This window comes from Ovis aries, unplaced genomic scaffold (genome assembly GCF_016772045.2).
Source record: "Ovis aries strain OAR_USU_Benz2616 breed Rambouillet unplaced genomic scaffold, ARS-UI_Ramb_v3.0 scaffold_90, whole genome shotgun sequence".
In the NCBI taxonomy this organism is placed as follows: Eukaryota; Metazoa; Chordata; class Mammalia; order Artiodactyla; family Bovidae; genus Ovis; species Ovis aries.
In genome coordinates, this window is record NW_024599829.1 from 541,950 (window position 1) to 562,262 (window position 20,313).

A 20,313-nucleotide genomic window follows, 5' to 3' on the forward strand; every position below is an offset into this window, starting at 1 on the left:
TACAGTATACTAACACATATATATGGAATTTAGGAAGATGGCAATGACGACCCTGTATGCAAGACAGGGAAAGAGACACAGATGTGTATAACAGACTTTTGGACTCAGAGGGAGAGGGAGAGGGTGGGATGATTTGGGAGAATGACATTCTAACATGTATACTATCATGTGAATTGAATCGCCAGTCTATGTCTGACGCAGGATGCAGCATGCTTGGGGCTGGTGCATGGGGATGACCCAGAAAGATGTTATGGGGAGGGAGGTGGGAGGGGGTTCATGTTTGGGAATGCATGTAAGAATTAAAGATTTTAAAATTTAAAAATAAAAAAAATAAAAAATAAAAAAATAAATAAATAAATAAATAAATAAATAAATAATAAAACAAAGTATCCTTATACACCAGATCCAGACATTCTGTCTCACTAACTTTTTAGGAGAAACATAACTATGCCCGAGATATATATATATTCATATATATATATATGAATCAAAGTAGTCGCATGGCAGTTGCTTCTCAGGAGATATTATCAAGAATGAGTGAAAAGGAATTTCTAGAGGAGATTTATACTTACAACCAGCAAAACTTCACCCACTGAGATTCCATACAGCCTACAAATCCTTCTTCAGTTCTGACACCTTCCAAGTTTTCTGTTGAGAATTTTTAATTCATACAGCATTAATTTTCTAATTCTTCCGTTGAGCCTCTGATATAGCCCCCTAAAACACAATCATTGGTCTATTTCCAACTTCAAATCTTCCCTTTGGTCTTAGAGTAGAAACAACATTTACTCAGGACTTTTTTATTCACTGCTCTTGGATTAGTCTCATCTCTTCTTATCTCCTCATCATAATAAACCACATATCATTGAGTCTTGATTTGTTGAAAGGTTCATTCCTCACCAGAAATTTCAAACGACCATTTTAATAGATTAAATGCTGATTCTACCATCTTCCAGGTCTAGACATTGTGAGAAAAAGTGCTGTTTCCTATGAATTTGACATAATTATGCACAATTTACTAAATACCATTACCCCAGTACCATGCTCAAGCATTACTCTATGTTCAAATTATGGAATAAATAGCTCCAGTTCATCATTGAGTCTAAGAAAGTGACATCTGTGCTAAATAACATGACTTTCTGTGTTGCAGTCAGAGAAGTTTAGATTTATAGTTATTAATAATGTAGGATGACCTGGTGTTTGCCATGTATATAGAGGAGCATTACAGGTATCCCAGTTTTCTGAAGCTAACTTTAAGCACTTGGATTTTTATGAAGAACAACATTAATATTTGATTATACTAATTTAAAAAAATGGAGTTTTTACAAAAGCCAACACACAAGACTCCATAATCATACAAATGTTGGTGAGGTTTTAAGTAGTTTTTTAATTGAAGCACAATTAATTTGCAATGTTGGGTTAGCTTCAAGTGCACAGGAAGGTGATTTATTTATACATACACACACACACGCACACACACACACACACACACACATATATATTTGAGATTCTTTTCCTTTTTAGATTACTATTACCATACTAATGTTTCTCTGTAAAAGTGAAGTGGTATAACTTGAACTTTCAAAAAAATGAATAAACTTGTACTGCTGAAGTATATCATAACACGTGAGACAAAGCTACAACACATTAACACCATCGTCACAAATGAGGTAAATCATTAAGATCACAGATAATTTTCTTATCTACATAAAAAAAACATACCACAGACAACTCATTTGAAAGAAATTGAGTTAGAAGACCTACCTAGGTTGAAAGTTTGTAAGGCATTTGTATGGCTTCTTTGGAGCAATGTCCATTTAGTTCTTTGGCCCATTTTTTGATTGGGTCATTTATTTTTCTGGAATTAAGCTGCATGAGTTGCTCATATATTTTTGAGATTAGTTGTTTGTCAGTTGCTTCAAATGCTATTATTTTCTCCCATTCTGAAGGCTGTCTTTTCACCTTGCTTATAGTTTCCTTTGTTGTTCAGAAGCTTTTAAGTTAATTAGGTCCCATTTGTTTATTTTTGCTTCTATTTCCAATATTCTGGGAGGTGGGTCATAGAGGATCCTGCTGTGATTTATGTCAGAGAGTGTTTTGCCTATGTTCTAGGTGTTTTATAGTTTCTGTCTTATGTTTAGATCTTTAATTTATTTTGAGTTTATTTTTGTGTGTGGTGTTAGAAAGTGTTCTAGTTTTATTCTTTTACAAGTGGATGACCAGTTTTCCCAGAGCCACTTGTTAAAGAGATTGTCTTTAATCCAGATGGCCAACAAACACATGAAAAGATGCTCAACATCACTCATTATCAGAGAAATGCAAATCAATACCACAATGAGGTACTATTTCATGCCACTCAGAATGGCTATGATACAAATCTCTATAAGCTATAAATGCTAGAGAGGGTGTGGAAAAAAGGGAACCCTCTTACACTGTTGGTGGGAATGCAAACTAGTACAGCCACTATGGAGAACAGTGTGGAGATTCCTTAAAAAAACTGGAACTAGAACTGCCTTATGACCCAGCAATCCCACTGCTGGGCATACACACTGAGGAAACCAGAATCGAAAGACACGTGGACTCCAATGTTCATCGCAGCACTGTTTATTATAGCCAGGACATGGAAACAACCTAGATGTCCATCAGCAGATGGATGGATAAGAAAGCTGTGGTACATAACACAATGGAGTATTACTCAGCCATTAAAAATAATTCGTTTGAATCAGTTCTAATGAGGTGGATGAAACTGGAACCTATTTTACAGAGTGAAATAAGCCAAAAAAAAAAAAAAAAAACGAAACACCAATACAGTATACGAACGCATATATATGGAATTTAGAAAGATGGTAATGATGACCCTGTATGTGAGACAGCAAAAGAGACACAGATGTATAGAACAGTCTTTTGGACTCTGTGGGAGGGGGCAAGGGTGGGATGATTTAGGAGAATGTCATTGAAACAAGTATAATATCATACATGAAATGAATTGCCAATCCAGGTTCAATGCATGATACTGGATGCTTGGGGCTGGTGTACTGGGACAACCCAGAGGGATGGTACAGGGAGGGAGGAGGAAAAGGGATTCAAGATGGGGAACATGTGTATACCTGTGATGGCTTCATGTTGATGTATGGCAAAACCAATTATATGATTATCTCAATAGATGCAGAGAAGGCCTTTGACAAAATTCAACATCCATTTATGATAAAAACTCTCCAGAAAGCAGGAATAGAAGGAACATACATCAACATAATAAAAGCTATATATGACAAACCCACAGCAAACATTATCCTCAATGGTGAAAAATTGAAAGCATTTCCCCTAAAGTCAGGAACAAGACAACGGTGCCCACTTTCACCACTACTATTCAACATAGTTCTGGAAGTGTTGGCCACATCAATCAGAGCAGAAAAAGAATTAAAAGGAATCCAAATTGGAAAAGAAGAAGTAAAACTCTCACTGTTTGCAGATGACATGATCCTCTACATGGAAAACCCTAAAGACTCCACCAGAAAATTACTAGAGCTAATCAATGAATATAGTAAAGTTGCAGGATATAAAATCAACACACAGAAATCCCTTGCATTTCTATACACTAATAATGAGAAAGTAGAAAAAGAAATTAAGGAAACAATTTCATTTGCCATTGCAATGCAACGAATAAAATACTTAGGAATATATCTACCTAAAGAAACTAAAGACCTATACATAGAAAACTATAAAACACTGATGAAAGAAATCAAAGAGGACGCTAACAGATGGAGAAATATACCATGTTCATGGATCAGAAGAATCAATATAGTGAAATGAGTATACTCCCCAAAGCAATCTACAGATTCAATGCAATCCCTATCAAGCTACCAGCGACATTTTTCACAGAACTAGAACAAATAATTTCAAGATTTGTATGGAAATACAAAAAACCTCGAATAGCCAAAGCAATCTTGAGAAAGAAGAATGGAACTGGAGGAATCAACTTGCCTGACTTCAGGCTCTACTACAAAGCCACAGTCATCAAGACAGTATGGTACTGGCACAAAGGCAGAAATATAGATCAATGGAACAAAATAGAAAGCCCAGAGATAAATCCACACACCTATGGACACCTTATCTTCCACAAAGGAGGGAAGAATATACAGTGGAGTAAAGACAATCTCTTTAACAAATGGTGCTGGGAAAACTGGTCAACCACTTGTAAAAGAATGAAACTAGATCACTTTCTAACACTGTACACAAAAATAAACTCAAAATGGATTAAAGATCTAAATGTAAGACCAGAAACTATAAGACTCCTAGAGGAGAACATAGGCAAAACACTCTACGACATAAATCACAGCAGGATCCTCTATGATCCACCTCCCAGAATTCTGGATATAAAAGCAAAAATAAACAAATGGGATCTAATTAAAATTAAAAGCTTCTGCAAAACAAAGGAAACTCTAAGCAAGGTGAAAAGACAGCCTTTGGAATGGGGAAAATAATAGCAAATGAAGCAACTGACAAACAATTAATCTCAAAAATATACAAGCATCTTATGCAGCTCAATTCCAGAAAAATAAACGACCCAATCAAAAAATGGGCCAAAGAACTAAATAGACATTTCTCCAAAGAAGACATATGGATGGCTAACAAACACATGAATAGATGCTCAACATCACTCATTATTAGGGAAATGCAAATCAAAACCACATTGAGGTACCATTTTACACCAGTCAGAATGTCTGCGATCCAAAAGTCTACAAGCAATAAATGCTGGAGAAGGTGTGGAGAAAAGGGAACCCTCCTACACTGTTGGTGGGAATGCAAACTAGTACAGCCACTATGGAGAACAGTGTGGAGATTCCTTAAAAAATTGCAAATAGTACTGCCTTATGACCCAGCAATCCCACTTCTGGGCGTACACATTGAGGAAACCAGAATTGAAAGAGACACATGTACCCCAATGTTCATCGCAGCACTGTTTATAATAGCCAGGACATGGAAACAACCTAGATGTCCATCAGCAGATGAATGGATAAGAAAGCTGTGGTACATATACACAATGGAGTATTACTCAGCCATCAGAAATAATACATTTGAATCAGTTCTAATGAGATGAATGAAACTGGAGCTGATTATACAGAGTGAAGTAAGCCAGAAAGAGAAACACCCATACAGTATACTAACACATATATATGGAATTTAGAAAGATGGCAATGATGACCCTGCATGCAAGACAGCAAAAGAGACACAGATGTGTAGAGCAGACTTTTGGACTCTGAAGGAGAGGGAGAGGGTGGTATGATTTGGGGAAATGGCATTGAAACATGTATACTATCATGTAAGAAACGAATCACCAGTCTATGTCCAATGCAGGATACAGGATGCCTGGGGCTGGTACATGGGGATGACCCAGAGAGATGTTATGGGGAGGGAGGTGGGAGGGGGGTTCATGTTTGGGAACGCATGTACACCCATGGTGGATTCATGTCAATGTATGGCAAAACCAATACAGTATTGTAAAGTAAAATAAAGTAAAAATAAAAATTTAAGAAAAAAAATGAAAACTACATACATCAAAGGAAGCCTTTTACAAAATAAAAAGAAAAAAAATACAATATTGTAAAGTAATTAATCTCCAATTACAATAAATAAATTTATATTTTTAATAAAGTTTGTAAGGGAACTTTATTCTAGAGTTATAGGTTCTGGACACACTTTATGGGAGAAGCATGTGTGATCTGAGGGAAGTAAATCAGTAAACCTGTTTTGGCTTCAATTTGCTTCTCTGTAAATTGGGAACAATGATAATGAAACTACCAGTTTTTGTTGTGGATAGATCAACTGAAGTGAATGTGCCTGGTAGATAATAACGGGTTCACATAATGTACTTATATGAATCAGATCTACAGAGCAATGGGTTTGGAACTTGACCATATGCTTTTCTGTTGAGATTTGCAAGAGATGTTTACTCTTATTTCAAATGGTTCCTCAAGTCTTGGTATAAAAAATGAAAATGTTTTATTTATATTCAATAAAAAATGTGAGCCATAGGGATATTTTAGAAAAAGAGAGCAAATAAAGAGTAATTTCAACTTTTCTGCTTTATCTTCTCTATTCAAAAGAAAATTAGAGATAGATTGTAAAATATTATTTCCTTCTTTTGTCAGTGACAGTCATTTTGCTTTTGATAAATCCATAGTGCAGGGGAAAAATTAGCTATTATCCCCTCATTCAACTCCCTCTTCACCATGCATTTACCCAATATTTCTATCCAATGTTTGCTTTACCACAGGGTAAGTAAAAATGGGGGGGGTGAGATTAAGGTCCTATGGGAAAGCCAATTTCGTCAAAGCAACATATATGAGAAATCTGAAAAAGCAGCAGTAAGACTGGAGAAAAACTTCTTACTCTACAATCATCAAACTGTGGATTTAATGTTCTTTTCATTGCCCATTCTGAACCTATAAACACTGAAACTTTGGCAGTGTACATTAAAATATCAGTATGCTTAGAATAATGCCTGCTGCTACTGCTACTGCTAAGTCGCATCAGTCGTGTCCGACTCTGTGCGACCCCATAAATGGCAGCCCACCAGGCTCCCCTGTCCCTGGGATTCTCCAGGCAAGAACACTGGAGTGGGTTGCCATTTCCTTCTCCAATGCACAAAAATGAAAAGTGAAAGTGAAGTCGCTCAGTCATGTCCGACTCTTTGCAACCCGGTGGACTGCAGCCCACCAGGCTCCTCCGTCCATGGGATTTTCCAGGCAAGAGTACTGGAGTGGCGTGCCATTGCCTTCTCCAGCCAAGATTAAAAAAATCAACAAGTGTTCGTTCCTGGATCTCTCTCTCTCTTTTAATGATCTACAAAATTTCTTACTTTTCTTTCACTCTTTACAACAAGTATAGCCCTCTAAATGTATATAAACAATCACTTTCTTGCCAGTATGAACTGCCTAAGTCACTCTCCTCTTCAACAAACTCCTGATGGCATTTTTCACCTCTGTGTTTCTCACTGTGTAAATGATGGGATTTAACATGGGAGTGAGGATTGCAAAGAACATAGCCACAAATTTGTCCACAGGGTAGGTGACCACAGGACGCATATAGGTGAATATACAGGGACCAAAAAAGAGCACCACTACCGTGAAATGGGAGCCACATGTAGAGAGGGCTTTGCGTCGTGCTTCAGAGCCATGGGATTTCAGAGAGTGCAGGATGACTGTGTAGGAGACGAGGAGCATGATAAAAAACACTAAGCACATTCCTGCAGTGTTAGCTGCCACCATGATGCCCAGCTTGTAGGTGTCACTGCAGGCGAGTTCCAACAGTGAGAAGAAATCACACATGAAGTGATCAATGACATTGGGACCACAGAAGGTCAAGTTGACAATGAAAAGGATCTGCATGGTGGCATGCAGAATGCCCCCAATCCAGGCCACCACCACCAGGAGCTGGCAGAGCCCCTGTCTCATGATGGTCGTGTAGTGCAGAGGCTTGCAGATGGCCACGTAGCGGTCATAGGACATGGAAATGAGAAGGATGATCTCTGAACCTCCCATTATGTGTTCCAGAAAGATCTGAATCAGGCAGCCACTCCAGGAGATGGTTCTCCTCTGGTACAGCAGGTCAGTTATCAGTTTGGGGGTTGTGACAGAGGTGAAGATGCCATCTATGAAGGACAAGTGAGTCAGAAAGAAGTACATGGGAGCTGAAAGTGTGGGGCTGAGGGAGATGGTTATGACAATGAGCAGATTGGCCAACACAGTAAATAGGAAGATAAGCAAAAAGACAATGAAGAGCATTTTCTGCAAGTGTGGATTCTGTGTGAGTCCCAAGAGAACAAACTCAGTCACGTTGTTGGGAGATGTGAGGACATCCATTTAGGAAGTAATACCTTCCTATGTCCTGAATTATCTATAAATAAGTAAAAAAAAAAAAAAGATATCCATTAACCATGAAAGAAATCTGATCTGAATTTCTTACAACAAAGAAAGAATGATTATTTTACTGTGGAACGTGTCCTTGTCACTTTTGTCTCAGTTCTTGTTTCAAGCCTTTTTAAATTTTTTTCCAAGATGATCTCCATCTCTACAGACACCTAGCGCCTGTCACCTGTTAAACACCCATAGAGCAATGTTTGGTGTGTAATGTATTGAGAAATCAGTGTTCTCTCTACACAAGATCTAGATTCTTCTATTATTTCAGCTCAAAGTGATTCTGCAAAGTCATCTCAGTGCCTCATGAACCCTCCTCTCTGTCCATCAACTTACAAATTATAATTCTCAGATGTATCTTGTAAGTTGAGAAGTGCTACACACATATAAGAGTTATTTTCTATTCCATGTGAATTTACATTTGAACAGTCACCTCTAACTGTGGAAAGAAATATACCATCAACAAGTATCTATCACAAGCAGGGAACATAGGGAAATACATATGTCACTGATGACACACTATGCTTGGAACCATTCAGAACACAAAGCTTTTCAGCTCTGTTTCTACTCTTACCATGCACATCTGCATGCTAACTCACTTCTGTTTTGTCTAACTCTTTGTGACTCTATGGACTATAGCTCGCCAGGTTCCTGTGTCCATGGGATTCTCCAGGCAAGAATACTAGAATGGGTTGACATGCCCTTCTCCAGAAGGTCTTCCCAACCCAGGGACTGAACCCATGTCTCTTATGTCTCCTGAATTGGCAGGAGGGTTCTTTATCAGTAGCACCACTTGGGGCTCTTACCACAGAATCTGCTACTATGGCTTCAGTGCCTGAAACCTATTAGGTGATGAGCAAATGTTTGATAAGTTGCCATTCACCATGGGCAAATAGGGCTTCCTTGGTGACTCAGCTGGTAAAGGATCTGCCTGAAATAGAGACGACTCGGGTTCAACCCCTCAGTCAGGAGGATCCCCTAGAGGAGAAAATGGCAACCCCTCTCTAGTATTCTTGCCTGGAGAACCCCATGGACAGAAAGAGCCTGGCGGTCTATAGCCATGGGGCTGTAAAGAGTGGGACATGACTGAGAGACTAACATGCATGGGGAAATTATGACTGCTTTCCCTGATGATAAACCTAGAAGGATGTCAAGTGCTCTCTCTCTCTTTTTTTTTTTTTTTTTCCTGCTGGAGAGTGAAAAAGTTGGTGTAAAGCTCAATATTCAGAAACTAGGATCATGGCATCTGGTCCCATCACTTCATGGCAAATGGATGGGGGAACAGTGAAAACAGTGTCAGACTTTATTTTTGGGGGCGCCAAAATCACTGCAGATAGTGACTGCAGCCATGAAATTAAAAGACGTTTACTCCTTGGAAGGAAAGTTATGACCAACCTAGACAGTATATTAAAAAGCAGACACATTACTTTGCCAAAAATGTTCCATCTAGTGAAGGCTATGATTTTTCCAGTAGTCATGTATGAATGTGAGAATTGGACTATAAAGAAAGTTGAGTGCTGAAGAATTGATGTTTTTTACCTGTGGTGCTGGAAAAGACTCTTGAGAGTCCCTTGGACTGCAAGGAGATCCAACCAGTCCATTCTAAAAGAGATCAGACTTGGGTGTTCACTGGAAGGACTGATATTGAAAGTGAAACTCCAATACTTTGGCCACTTGATGTGAAGAGCTGACTCACTTGAAAGACCCTGATGCTGGGAAAGATTGAGGGCAGGAGGAGAAGGGGATGACAGAAGATGAGTTGGTTGGATGGCATCACTGACTCAATGGACATGAGTTGGGGTAAACTCCGGGATATAGTAATGGACATGGAGGCCTGGCATGCTGCAGTTCATGGGGTTGCAAAGAATCAGACACGATTGAGCGTCTGAACTGAACTGAACTGATGAGAAACAAAAATAAACATTTGAAAGGAAGGTGAACTCCTAAAATTTAGTTTGACACACTGTATCATGTTAGTATGAAAATTTTAATTACCTATAGGAAACAGTATTTTCTGGATTAATTTATTTTCAAGATAGTGTTCCTACTTCTATTTTTCAAAATTCTATTATGATATAATTTAATATAATAATATTCAGTAGATTACAGCTTCTATTGACTTGGATATAAAAGCTCTTTCATGGATATTCAGTACACAAGGATCTGTCAAGCAAAGGAAATCCTTATTTTCAAAGTTCTAAAGAAAAATAATGTATGGAAGAGAAAGAAATAATAAATTGCTAGATAAGATAGATAAAAAGATACACATACATTATTGTATACAGAGAGTAACACAAACATATAAAGTATTTACTTAAGAAGTGGAAAAAAAAAGTGAAAGTGAAAGTTGCTCAGTCGTGTCCTTCTCTTTGCAACCCCATGGACTATACAGTCCGTTGAATTATCTAGGCCAGACCTATAGAGTCCATGGAATGCTCCAGGCCAGAATACTGGAGGGGGGTGGCCTTTCCCTTCTCCACGAGATCTTCCCAACCCAGGGATCGAACCCAGGTCTCCTGCATTGAAGGCAGATTCTTTACCATCTGAGCCACAAGAGAAGCCCAATAATACTAGAGTGGGTAACATATCCCTTCTCCAGCGGACCTTCCTAACCCAGGAATCCAACCATGGTCTCCTGAATTCCAGGCAGATTCCTTACCAACTGAGATTTCAGAGAGTACCTATTACAAGCTCACAAATATTTCTTGGACCAAAACGGTGTATATAAACATAAGTTTTCCCACACACTGTCACTAGGTGTTTCTCTGTTAATTACACTTACTGTCTGAGGGTTAATTACCAAATAGCCGCAGTTCAACCATCCATGATATGCTGACCTTCTCACTCCTTTATGTTTCTGCTACATGATTCCTATGCCTCCTTCTCCCATCTTACTATAGGGTCAGTCATCCATCCTTCCTGGCTACAGGCTACTGGATGACTAATGGGATGGGAAACTTGCCAGAAATTTTGCAAAGAAAAGACAAGAGAAAACATAAATATAATAAAATGTATTCTGTGAAAAATATATTTTCGTTTTCAAAAATAAATGGATGAATATCTTCATTTTTAGTTATCCAAGATGAAGATTTCATACCTGTGTGGAAACAAAGTGAAATGGCTTCACTTTATTTCCTTATTCTAAAGTGAGACCCCACAACAGAGCAAAAACAGTTACAGAGTAAAGAAGTAAGAGTTAAATGTTATTAATAAGGTTTAGAAATAATGATGAAGAAATAACTTTTTCACTTTTATTTGGTTCAACGATACTCTTTCTAAGAAGACACGCTAATGGAAAATATTTTAATGGAGAAAAATTGTTATTTACAGTTATATTCTACACAATTTTTCAGACCTGTGGGAAACTTGAGAATTAAATAGAATGTTCAAAAGTGAAGAAATGGATAATTAAAATATAATGTGTCTCTTTGAGTAATATATAGTTTTTAAAAGATATTTTTAAAGCATGCAGTACCATTGAAACATACATGAGTTGTAACATAAATGGAGAAAAATTTTGATGCAAATTTGAATTGCATAATTATTCTAATTTAATTCTAACTTTATAATTAAGTTCAGTTCAGTTCAGTCTCTCAGTAGTGCCCGACTCTTTGCGACTCCATGAACTGCAGCAGCAGCCCAGGCCTCCCTGTCCAACATCAACTCCCGGAGTTACCTCAGACTCACGTCCATTGAGTCGATGATGCCATCCAGCAATCTCATCTTCTGTCGTCCCCTTCTCCTCTTGCCCCCAATCCCTCCCAGCATCAGAGTCTTTTCCAATGAGTCATGTCTTCGCATGAGGTGGCCAAAATATTGGAGTTTCAGCTTCAGCACCAGTCCTTCCAATGAACACCCAGGACTGATCTCCTTTAGGATGGACTGGTTGGATCTCCTTGCAGTCCATGGGACTCTCAAGAGTCTTCGCCAACATCACAATTCAAAAGCATCAATTCTTCGGTGCTCAGCTTTCTTCACAGTCCAACTTTCACATCCATACATGACCACTGGAAAAACCATAGCCTTGACTAGATGGACCTTTGTTGGCAAAGTAATGTCTCTGCTTTTGAATATGCTATCTAGGTTGGTCATAACTTTTCTTCCAAGGAGTAAATGTCTATTCTAATGTAAATATGTCATAAGAAATAAGGACTCAAAATATTTTTACTTATAAATTGATAGTATTATTTGAGTCTATCTTTCTTGATATTTTGTAAGCTAAAAAAGTGATTTAAATGTCATATCAGTGTGGATGAATGGTGATTATATTATTTTTAAATTCCATTTATACGTGAGAGTCTCTAATTATGAGATTTCTTGGGGAAAAAAATTAAAAAAACTTACCTATGAACTTGCCTGACACAGATTCATGGCCAGGGCCCCAGTCAGTTTTTAGTACACCAAGAAAGAAATAAAGTAGTAAGATTTCAAAGTTCCAACTAGCTCAGCTACAATAAGTATCTTTGTTGACTTAAAAATGGTGCTTTGGGATAGCCTTAAAAGTACTACCACATGTCCTACATACAGGTGAATTTTATAAAGTTTCTTAGCTATGACTAATAGGACCTCAGAGGTATTGCGTCATCATTAGTAGATCTTGCCAATATCCCAATTATTTCACATAAATTAACTGAACAGTAGAGAAATTATATGTCTCTCATCTTTAATTTTTAACTTCTACATGAAGTCTATATGTAGACAAACTACTAAGACTAGAGAAAAAATGTTGATTGCTTGTGAATTAGGTATTGTGAAACAGTTGAGTTTATTATGAAGCCTTAATATTTAATATTATATAAAATAAGCATTCAGGTAGACAATCATCTGATTTTTAATTTTTATTATAATAATTTGTTTTGATTGATGTACATTTATTCAAATCATAATTTTTAAAGATTGTTTTAAGATGTACATTAATTGATAATCATGAATCCTTTTATACTATTGGAACTTCATACCAGGTGAAGTTTTCACACCTGTACTTCTCAAAATAGTTGTTTTTGGACAATTCTGGAATTAGATTAACAAGATGTTAATGAAAATAGTTCCCTTATTCAATTATATCTAAAGATGATTAAAGCATCTATTTCAGTCATTTAAATTTAATTGTATTAATCCATATGGTATAGAGAAATAAGCAATGATGTTCACAATTCATAGCAAAGAAATATAAGATAATAAGAGTGCCATTTCCCAAGGGAAATTTAGAAACCAGAGCACTAAATCCTGGACCAGAATCCTTATACTAAATTATTGTTTTATAACTAAATCAGAATGAACTTACAGTTGATATCACCAACTGTAAGCCCATTACAAACATCGATGAACAGAAACATCAATGTATGAAATTATTTTATAAATATATTCAAATCAATTAAACTCATAAATATTCTTATGTAGAATAACACTTACAATGTTCAAATATAATTGCATTAATAAAAAGAAAATAATTTGTACATAATTCTCATTGGCTCCAGAGAATGTGTCACTGTGAGCAACAGGTGTCATGAAAAAAGTTTAATAAAACTGAAACCACGTGACCAAACCTAGTTTGAAAGAACACTCCAATATTATAGTGCTATAATAATATTTGTGATAGCAGATGTAAAAGCCTGAAGGAGGATTTGAAATATCTGAAGTACTCCATGTGATAAGGATTTTGCTGAAGTGTCATCGTTAAAATGTCTTGAACTTGTCTTTCAACTCTGGAATGAACAGCAGAGTCAGATCAGAGAATTAGCATGTATGGACAAAATCATTACTCCTAACGCTCATAAAAGATTGAAATCCATTCAGAATAATCCATTTAGCAGTCATCCAGCCTCTACTTAAAGTAGCTATAGTTCTAGTTAGAGAGATTGCTTTAGAATCCCCACACCTGTCTAGTCTAGCTCCTTGAACCCTAGAGTAGCATAAAAAGGAGAGAGTGCACTTAGGTCTAAATCAGTGATGGTTTTTGTGTAAAGAATTATTCAAAAGTGGAGTTCCTGGAATTATATCAGGAAATCCTACTGCTATTATGCTCAGTTTTAACCCCATGGACTGTAGCCCAGGAGGTTCCTCTGTCCTTGGGATTCTTCAGGCAGGAATACTGGAGTGAGTTGCCATTTCCTACTCCAGCGAATCTTCTCAACTCAGGGATCGAGCCTGTGTCTCCCACATTGGAAGGCAGATTCTTTACACTGAGCCACTTGGGAAGCGCATTTTGGAGAACAGTTGATCAATAATGTTGTGATAGTTCCAGGTGTACAGCAAGGTGGTTCAATTATACATATACATGTATCTATTATTTTTTCAGATTCTTTATCCATTTAGGTTGTTACCTTACTTTGACCAATGTTCTCTTTGCTGTACAGTAGGTCTTTGTTGGTTATTTGTGTGGGAGGAGTTGACTGAAGCTTATTTAGTGCTCTGCCTGAGAACCATGTTATTGTAAAAAAAGATATGCAATACTTCTTTTGACTCAACTGAAAAGGAAAAGTTTGAAACTATAAAAAGATTTGCTGTTGTTTTTATTCAGTCACTAACTACTATCTGACTGTATGACCCCATGGACTGCAGCAAGCCAGGCCTCCCTGTCCTTCACTATCTCCTGGAGTTTGCTCAGACTCATATCCATTGAGCTGACTATGCCATCCAACCATCTTATTCTCTGTCAGACCCTTTTCTTCCTACCCTCAATCTTCCCTCACATCAAGGTCTTTTCCAATGAATTGACTCTTCACATCAAGTGGCAAAAGTACTGGAGCTTCAGCTGCGGGATCAGTCCTTCCAATGAATATTCAGGGTTGATTTCCTTTAGCATTGACTTGTTTGCTCTTCTTGCTGTCCAAGGGGATCTCGAGAGTGTTATCCAGCACCAAAAATTGAAAGCATCAATTCTTTCATGTTCAGCATTCTTTGTGGTCCACTTGGCTCAGATAGTAAAGAATCTGCCTGAAATTCGGGAGACCTGGATTCAGTCCTTGAGCCAGGAATTTCTGCTGGAGAAGACAATGGCTACACACTCCAGTATTCTTGCCTGGAGAATTCCAAAGACAAAGGAGCCTGGTGAGCTACACTCCATGGGGTTCCAAAGAAAGGGACATGAGAATGCACCATTCATGTAACTGTAATCAACCTGGATGTTCCTTAAAAACCCAACAAATTAGCTGATTACCAGAGAATGATCTCAGTCTATGCCACATGGAACAGAAGAATTGTTCACTCACATCCTGCCTAAATTAACTCTCCACAGTCAGATACAGACCAGTGTATGACAAGATATAACTCTGTCTGTGGACAGATACAAGTCTGTGTATGATCAAACATAGATCTAAGTATGGTGAGAAATATCCCTGTGAGCACACATACATGGAGAATTATGTGTGATCATATCAAATAAATATGAATATACATACAAATGTGACTATACTGTTTATCAGATACTTATCCATGTGTCATTACATTACAGATCCATGTATGATCACATATAGACATACACATACAATTGATACAGATTCGCATATTGAGTGTATATGTATGTGTTAATCATAGAGATACTTTAAGTTGGGTACAGATCTGGAGAAGGGAATGGCAAACCACTTCAGTATTCTTGCCTTGAGAACCCCATGAACAGTATGAAAAAGCAAAAAAATGAACTCCTCAGTCCAGTAGATGCCAATATGCTACTGGAGAAGAGTGGAGAAATAGCTCCAGAAAGAATGAAGAGGTTGAGGCAAAGAGAAAACAATACCCAGTTGTGGATGTGACTGGTGATGGAAGTAAACAGATCTGAGTGTGTGGCAGTAGTATACATACTTGTGTACTCTTAGACACAGGCCTACGAATGTTTGGTTACAAATATTTGTATTTATAGAAATACAAACATTCTGTGGCTTTGGGGCTTGTGCTGCAATTCATGCTAGCAAAAGACACTAAGCCTTTTTCTGATGATCAGCTTACTGAAACTGTGAATTAAAAGTAAATAACAGAGTCCTCTTTTTAAACAGGAAGACCATAAAGCAAGATTTATGTGCTTTCTTTGGAGATGATTACAAAATTTTACTGAGCTTTCAATCAATCTTTCCCAATATGTGTTTTATTCTGGATAAGAAAAGAAATATTAAGACACAGTTCTCCTCAAAATAAATGTGTAGTGCCATGAAATCCTAAGTATGTTGTGTTAGGAAGTTTTTAAACTTTGCAAAATGACCCTAAAGCTTAGAAGAGGATAGAAGGCCCACAGATTGAACATTCTAAGTGGTATAAAACCTGACATACTAAATGGAAAAGCTTCAAATTATTAATGAATTTAAATAGTAGACCAACTTTTTTCCTATTTTGGATTAGATATTTCCCCATCCCAAACAAAACTTAATTAAAGGTTGGTTTAAAAATGAAGTATTTTAAAATGTTGTTTTAAAAAAGTTAAACTTTAAAAGTATTTGGAAGCATGTGGAAATTTTCAAGTGCTGTGATAGAAAAAATAAAATATTAAATAATATTAAAATGGCATCTTTATATTAAATACTCATTGTAACAAACATTATATAACCAAGTAATATTTGTATAATATATATTTATATATGTGTGTGTATATATATATATCTGTGTGTGTATGTGTTTATATATTTCATGTAGAAAGAGCTAATCAAATTTATCAATAGAACAAGAATTCAAGTAATTGACAAGGTCTATAGAGTGAATTCTACATTCTATATATTGTGCAAGAAACAGAACACAAAGACAATTAGGTAACTTTTCCTGACTTCAGGGAGATTATGAAAAAGAATAAACATAGTCTTAATTAATAAGTAAAGAATGTTTACCTTGTCACTTGAAATGACTATACAGTTTTGAAAACTAAGTTTCTGTCTTGGTCCATTTGGGCTATTCCCACAGAATACCATCGGTTGGATGATTTAAACAATAAACTTTTTTTCTTTTTTCCTGGCTTGGGGTATAAGAAAAGTGTTAGTCACTCAGCCCTGCCTGACTCTTTGTGACCCCATGGACTATGGCCCTCCAGGCTCCTCTGTTCATGGGGTTTCCCAGGTAAGAATACCAGAGTGCATAGCTATTTCCTTCTCCAGGGGATCTTCCTGACCAACCCATGTCACCTTCATTGCCAGGTGGATTCTTTATCATTTGAGCCACCAGGGAAGCCCTCACAAGTCCAAGATTAAGAAGCTGGCTGATTTCATGTCTGATAAGGTTCCCTCCCTAGTTCACAGTGAAAGTGAAAGTCGCTCAATCATGTCCAACTCTTTGTGACGCCACAGACTATGCAGTCCATGGAATTTTCCAGGCCAGAATACTCGAGTGGGTGGCCTTTCCCTTCTCCAGGGGATCTTCCCAACCCAGGGATCAAACACAGGTCTCCCGCATTGCAGGCAGATTATTCACCAGCTGAGCCACTAGGAAAGCCCCCCCTCCCCCCCCCCCCAGTTGATAAGTAGCCATCTTTCTGCTGTGTCCTCATATAGCAGAAGGGTCAAGTGAGTTCTTAAGTTCTCTTTATGAGTGTATTAATCCCATTCATGAGGACTCCACCTTCATGACTCTAGTCATTTCTGAAAGGGCCCAACTTCAAATACTACTATATTGTATAGAATTTATTGTACAGAAATTAACTTATGATATCGGAAAAGGGCACACATTTGCAATCTATAGCAACATCGAAAGGTGGAGGAATAACAAATAAATTTTGGTAAATCCAAAAGCTTGTTATGATTTGGTGAATACTATTATATTATGTTTGAGAATACTTTGAGATAATGTAAAATATCTCCATGTAACACATAAAAATCAGGATATGAGGTTTCTCATAAAGTGTGATTTAATAGTGTGTGGGCATGTGCATGCTAAGTCTTGTCCAATGTTTTGCCAACCCATGGATTGTACCCCCCAGGCTCCTCTGACCATGGGATTTTCCAGGCAAGAACACTGGAGTGAGTTACCACTTTTTTCTCCAGGATTTACTAGTGAAAATCACACATAACCACATAACCTTAGCTCCTCATAAGGCCAGACAAAGTAAGAAAGGCAGAATGTTTCTTTGACCACACACTTCAGATCATTTTGAAGCAAGTAGTATTTATTAATATTTGGGCTTCCCTGGTGGCTCAGTGGTAAAGAACCCAACTATCAATACAGGAGACAGGGGTTCAATCCCTGGGTTGAAAAGATCCCTTGCAGAAGTAAAGGGCAACCAACTCCAGTATTTTTGCCTGGGAAATCCCATGGATAAAGGAAACTGTCAGGCTACAGCTCATGGGGTTGCAAAAGAATTGGGAATGACTTAGAAACAAAACAACAAAAAAGCAAATATTTATTTCAAGCCTGATTCAGAGAGAAAGAGGATTTTATGAATAATGTCTCTGTGAAATAAATCAATATATTCTGGCCTTTTTATATCCTAGTAACCTGTATTTTAATAATAAGGGAGATAAGAATGACATATATTGTAAGCATCTTTATTTAAAAATGTATCACCAAAATATCTAGTATTGAGTTGCGTACTTCATGTCTGAAGCTCATGGATTATGCTAAATTTAAATATGAAAGATTCAACTTGGGTATCTCTAGAGGGCTATGGAAAATGACAAGAAAAAAATGATGATGGGAATACTGAAAAACAGCAGTTATCACCAGATATCTTAAACTATCTGAAAAATTAATAAATCACTTTTTTCCTTTTTATTTATTTATCTATTTTAATTGGAGGCTAATTACTTTACACTATTGTGGTGGTTTTTGCCATACATTCACATGAATCAGCAATGGGTGGACATGTGTTCCCCATCCTGAACCGCCTGCCCACTTCCCTCCCCATCCCATCCCTCAGGGTTATCCCAGTGCACCAGCTCTGAGCACCCTGTCTCATGCATCAAACCTGGACTGGCAATCTATTTCACATATGGTAATATACATGTTTCAATGCTATTCTCTAAAATCATCCCACCCTCACCTTCTCTCACAGAGTCCAACAGTCTGTTATTTACATCTGTGTCTCTTTTGCTATCTTGCATATAGGGTCATCATTACCATCTTTCTAAATTCCATATATATATATATGCGTTAATAGACTGTATTGGTGGTTTTCTTTCTGACTTACTTCGTTCTGTATAATAGGCTCCAGTTTCATCCACCTCATTAGAACTGATTCAAACGCATTCTTTTTAATGGCTGAGTAATGTTCCATAGTATATATGTACCACAGCTTTCTTTTTTTTTAAATTTATTTATTTTAATTGGAGGTTAATTACTTTACAATATTGTATTGGTTTTGCCATATATCAACATGAATCCACCACAGATATACACGTGTTCCGCATCCTGAACCCCCCTCCCTCCTCCTTCGCCATACCATCCCTCTGGGTCATCTCAGTGCTTGTCCATTCATCTGCCAATGGACATCTAGGTTGCTTCCATGTCCTAGCAATTGTAAATAGTGCTGCAATGAACATTGGGGTACACGTGTCTCTTTCAGTTCTGCTTTCCTCAGTGTGTATGCCCAGCAGTGAGATTGCTGGGTCATATGGCAGTACTATTTCCAATCTGTTAAGGAATCTTAACTGTTCTCCATAGTGGTTGTACTAGTTTGCATTCTCACCAACAGTGTAAAAGGTTCCTTTTTCTCCACACCCTTTCCAGCATTTATTGTTTACAGACTTTTTGATAACAGCCATCCTGACTGGCATGAGATGGTACCTCACTGTGGTTTTAATTTGCATTTAATGAATTACTCTTATGAAAATGTAACTTATACCTGGTCTTTTTGAGGATATAGGATTATGCAATTCAGAGTATGATTAAGATTTGGTTATATTTCTGCATTAATATTTTCTTGATTTATTTTTATAAATTTGGCTTCCTTACATTTAATACTTATAGCTCTGAATCACCATTCTACTTCAGTGTTAACATGCTAAGCAATATCAAAAAATAATATATGCAAGGTATATTGTAATTATAAAACTAAGATAGATACTTCAAAATTAATATAGGCTGTCTTTGTGTACAGAGGAATGAACAAAATTTCTATGTCATATTACTATTATTTTTCTGAAAAATATAATGAATCATAATAAAAAATTATATTATTTGAGAGAAACTTGAGAAAACTTTACACCAACTAAAATAAATTTACAGTATAAACTATACCTTAATTCATATATAGCACATACATTTATAGTCTTATAGAGATACTTTACACCTCTAAACTGTACATATTTTCATAAGAAAATGTGACAATCTTAAAAGTGTATTTGAAACAAAATATACACTTTGAACTAGGAAATTATGAAAATACTTAAAAGTGTATTTTGATCATTGGAAGTGTTCACATAATAAATGATTCCATCATGGCCAAGGTATTAACCCTGAGTAGTAATTTAATATTTCTTTGAGCCCC

At 36.9% G+C, this 20,313-nt stretch overlaps 1 protein-coding gene across 1 annotated transcript; it reads right to left on the reverse strand.

The window, feature by feature from the left end:
* Positions 1–6,935: 6,935 nt before the first annotated feature.
* LOC101108450 (olfactory receptor 4C3D-like) lies at positions 6,936–7,862 on the reverse strand. The gene has a single exon (XM_004021593.3). It carries the CDS (start codon positions 7,860–7,862, stop codon positions 6,936–6,938), a length of 927 nt encoding a protein of 308 aa, XP_004021642.1.
* Positions 7,863–20,313: the final 12,451 nt, after the last annotated feature.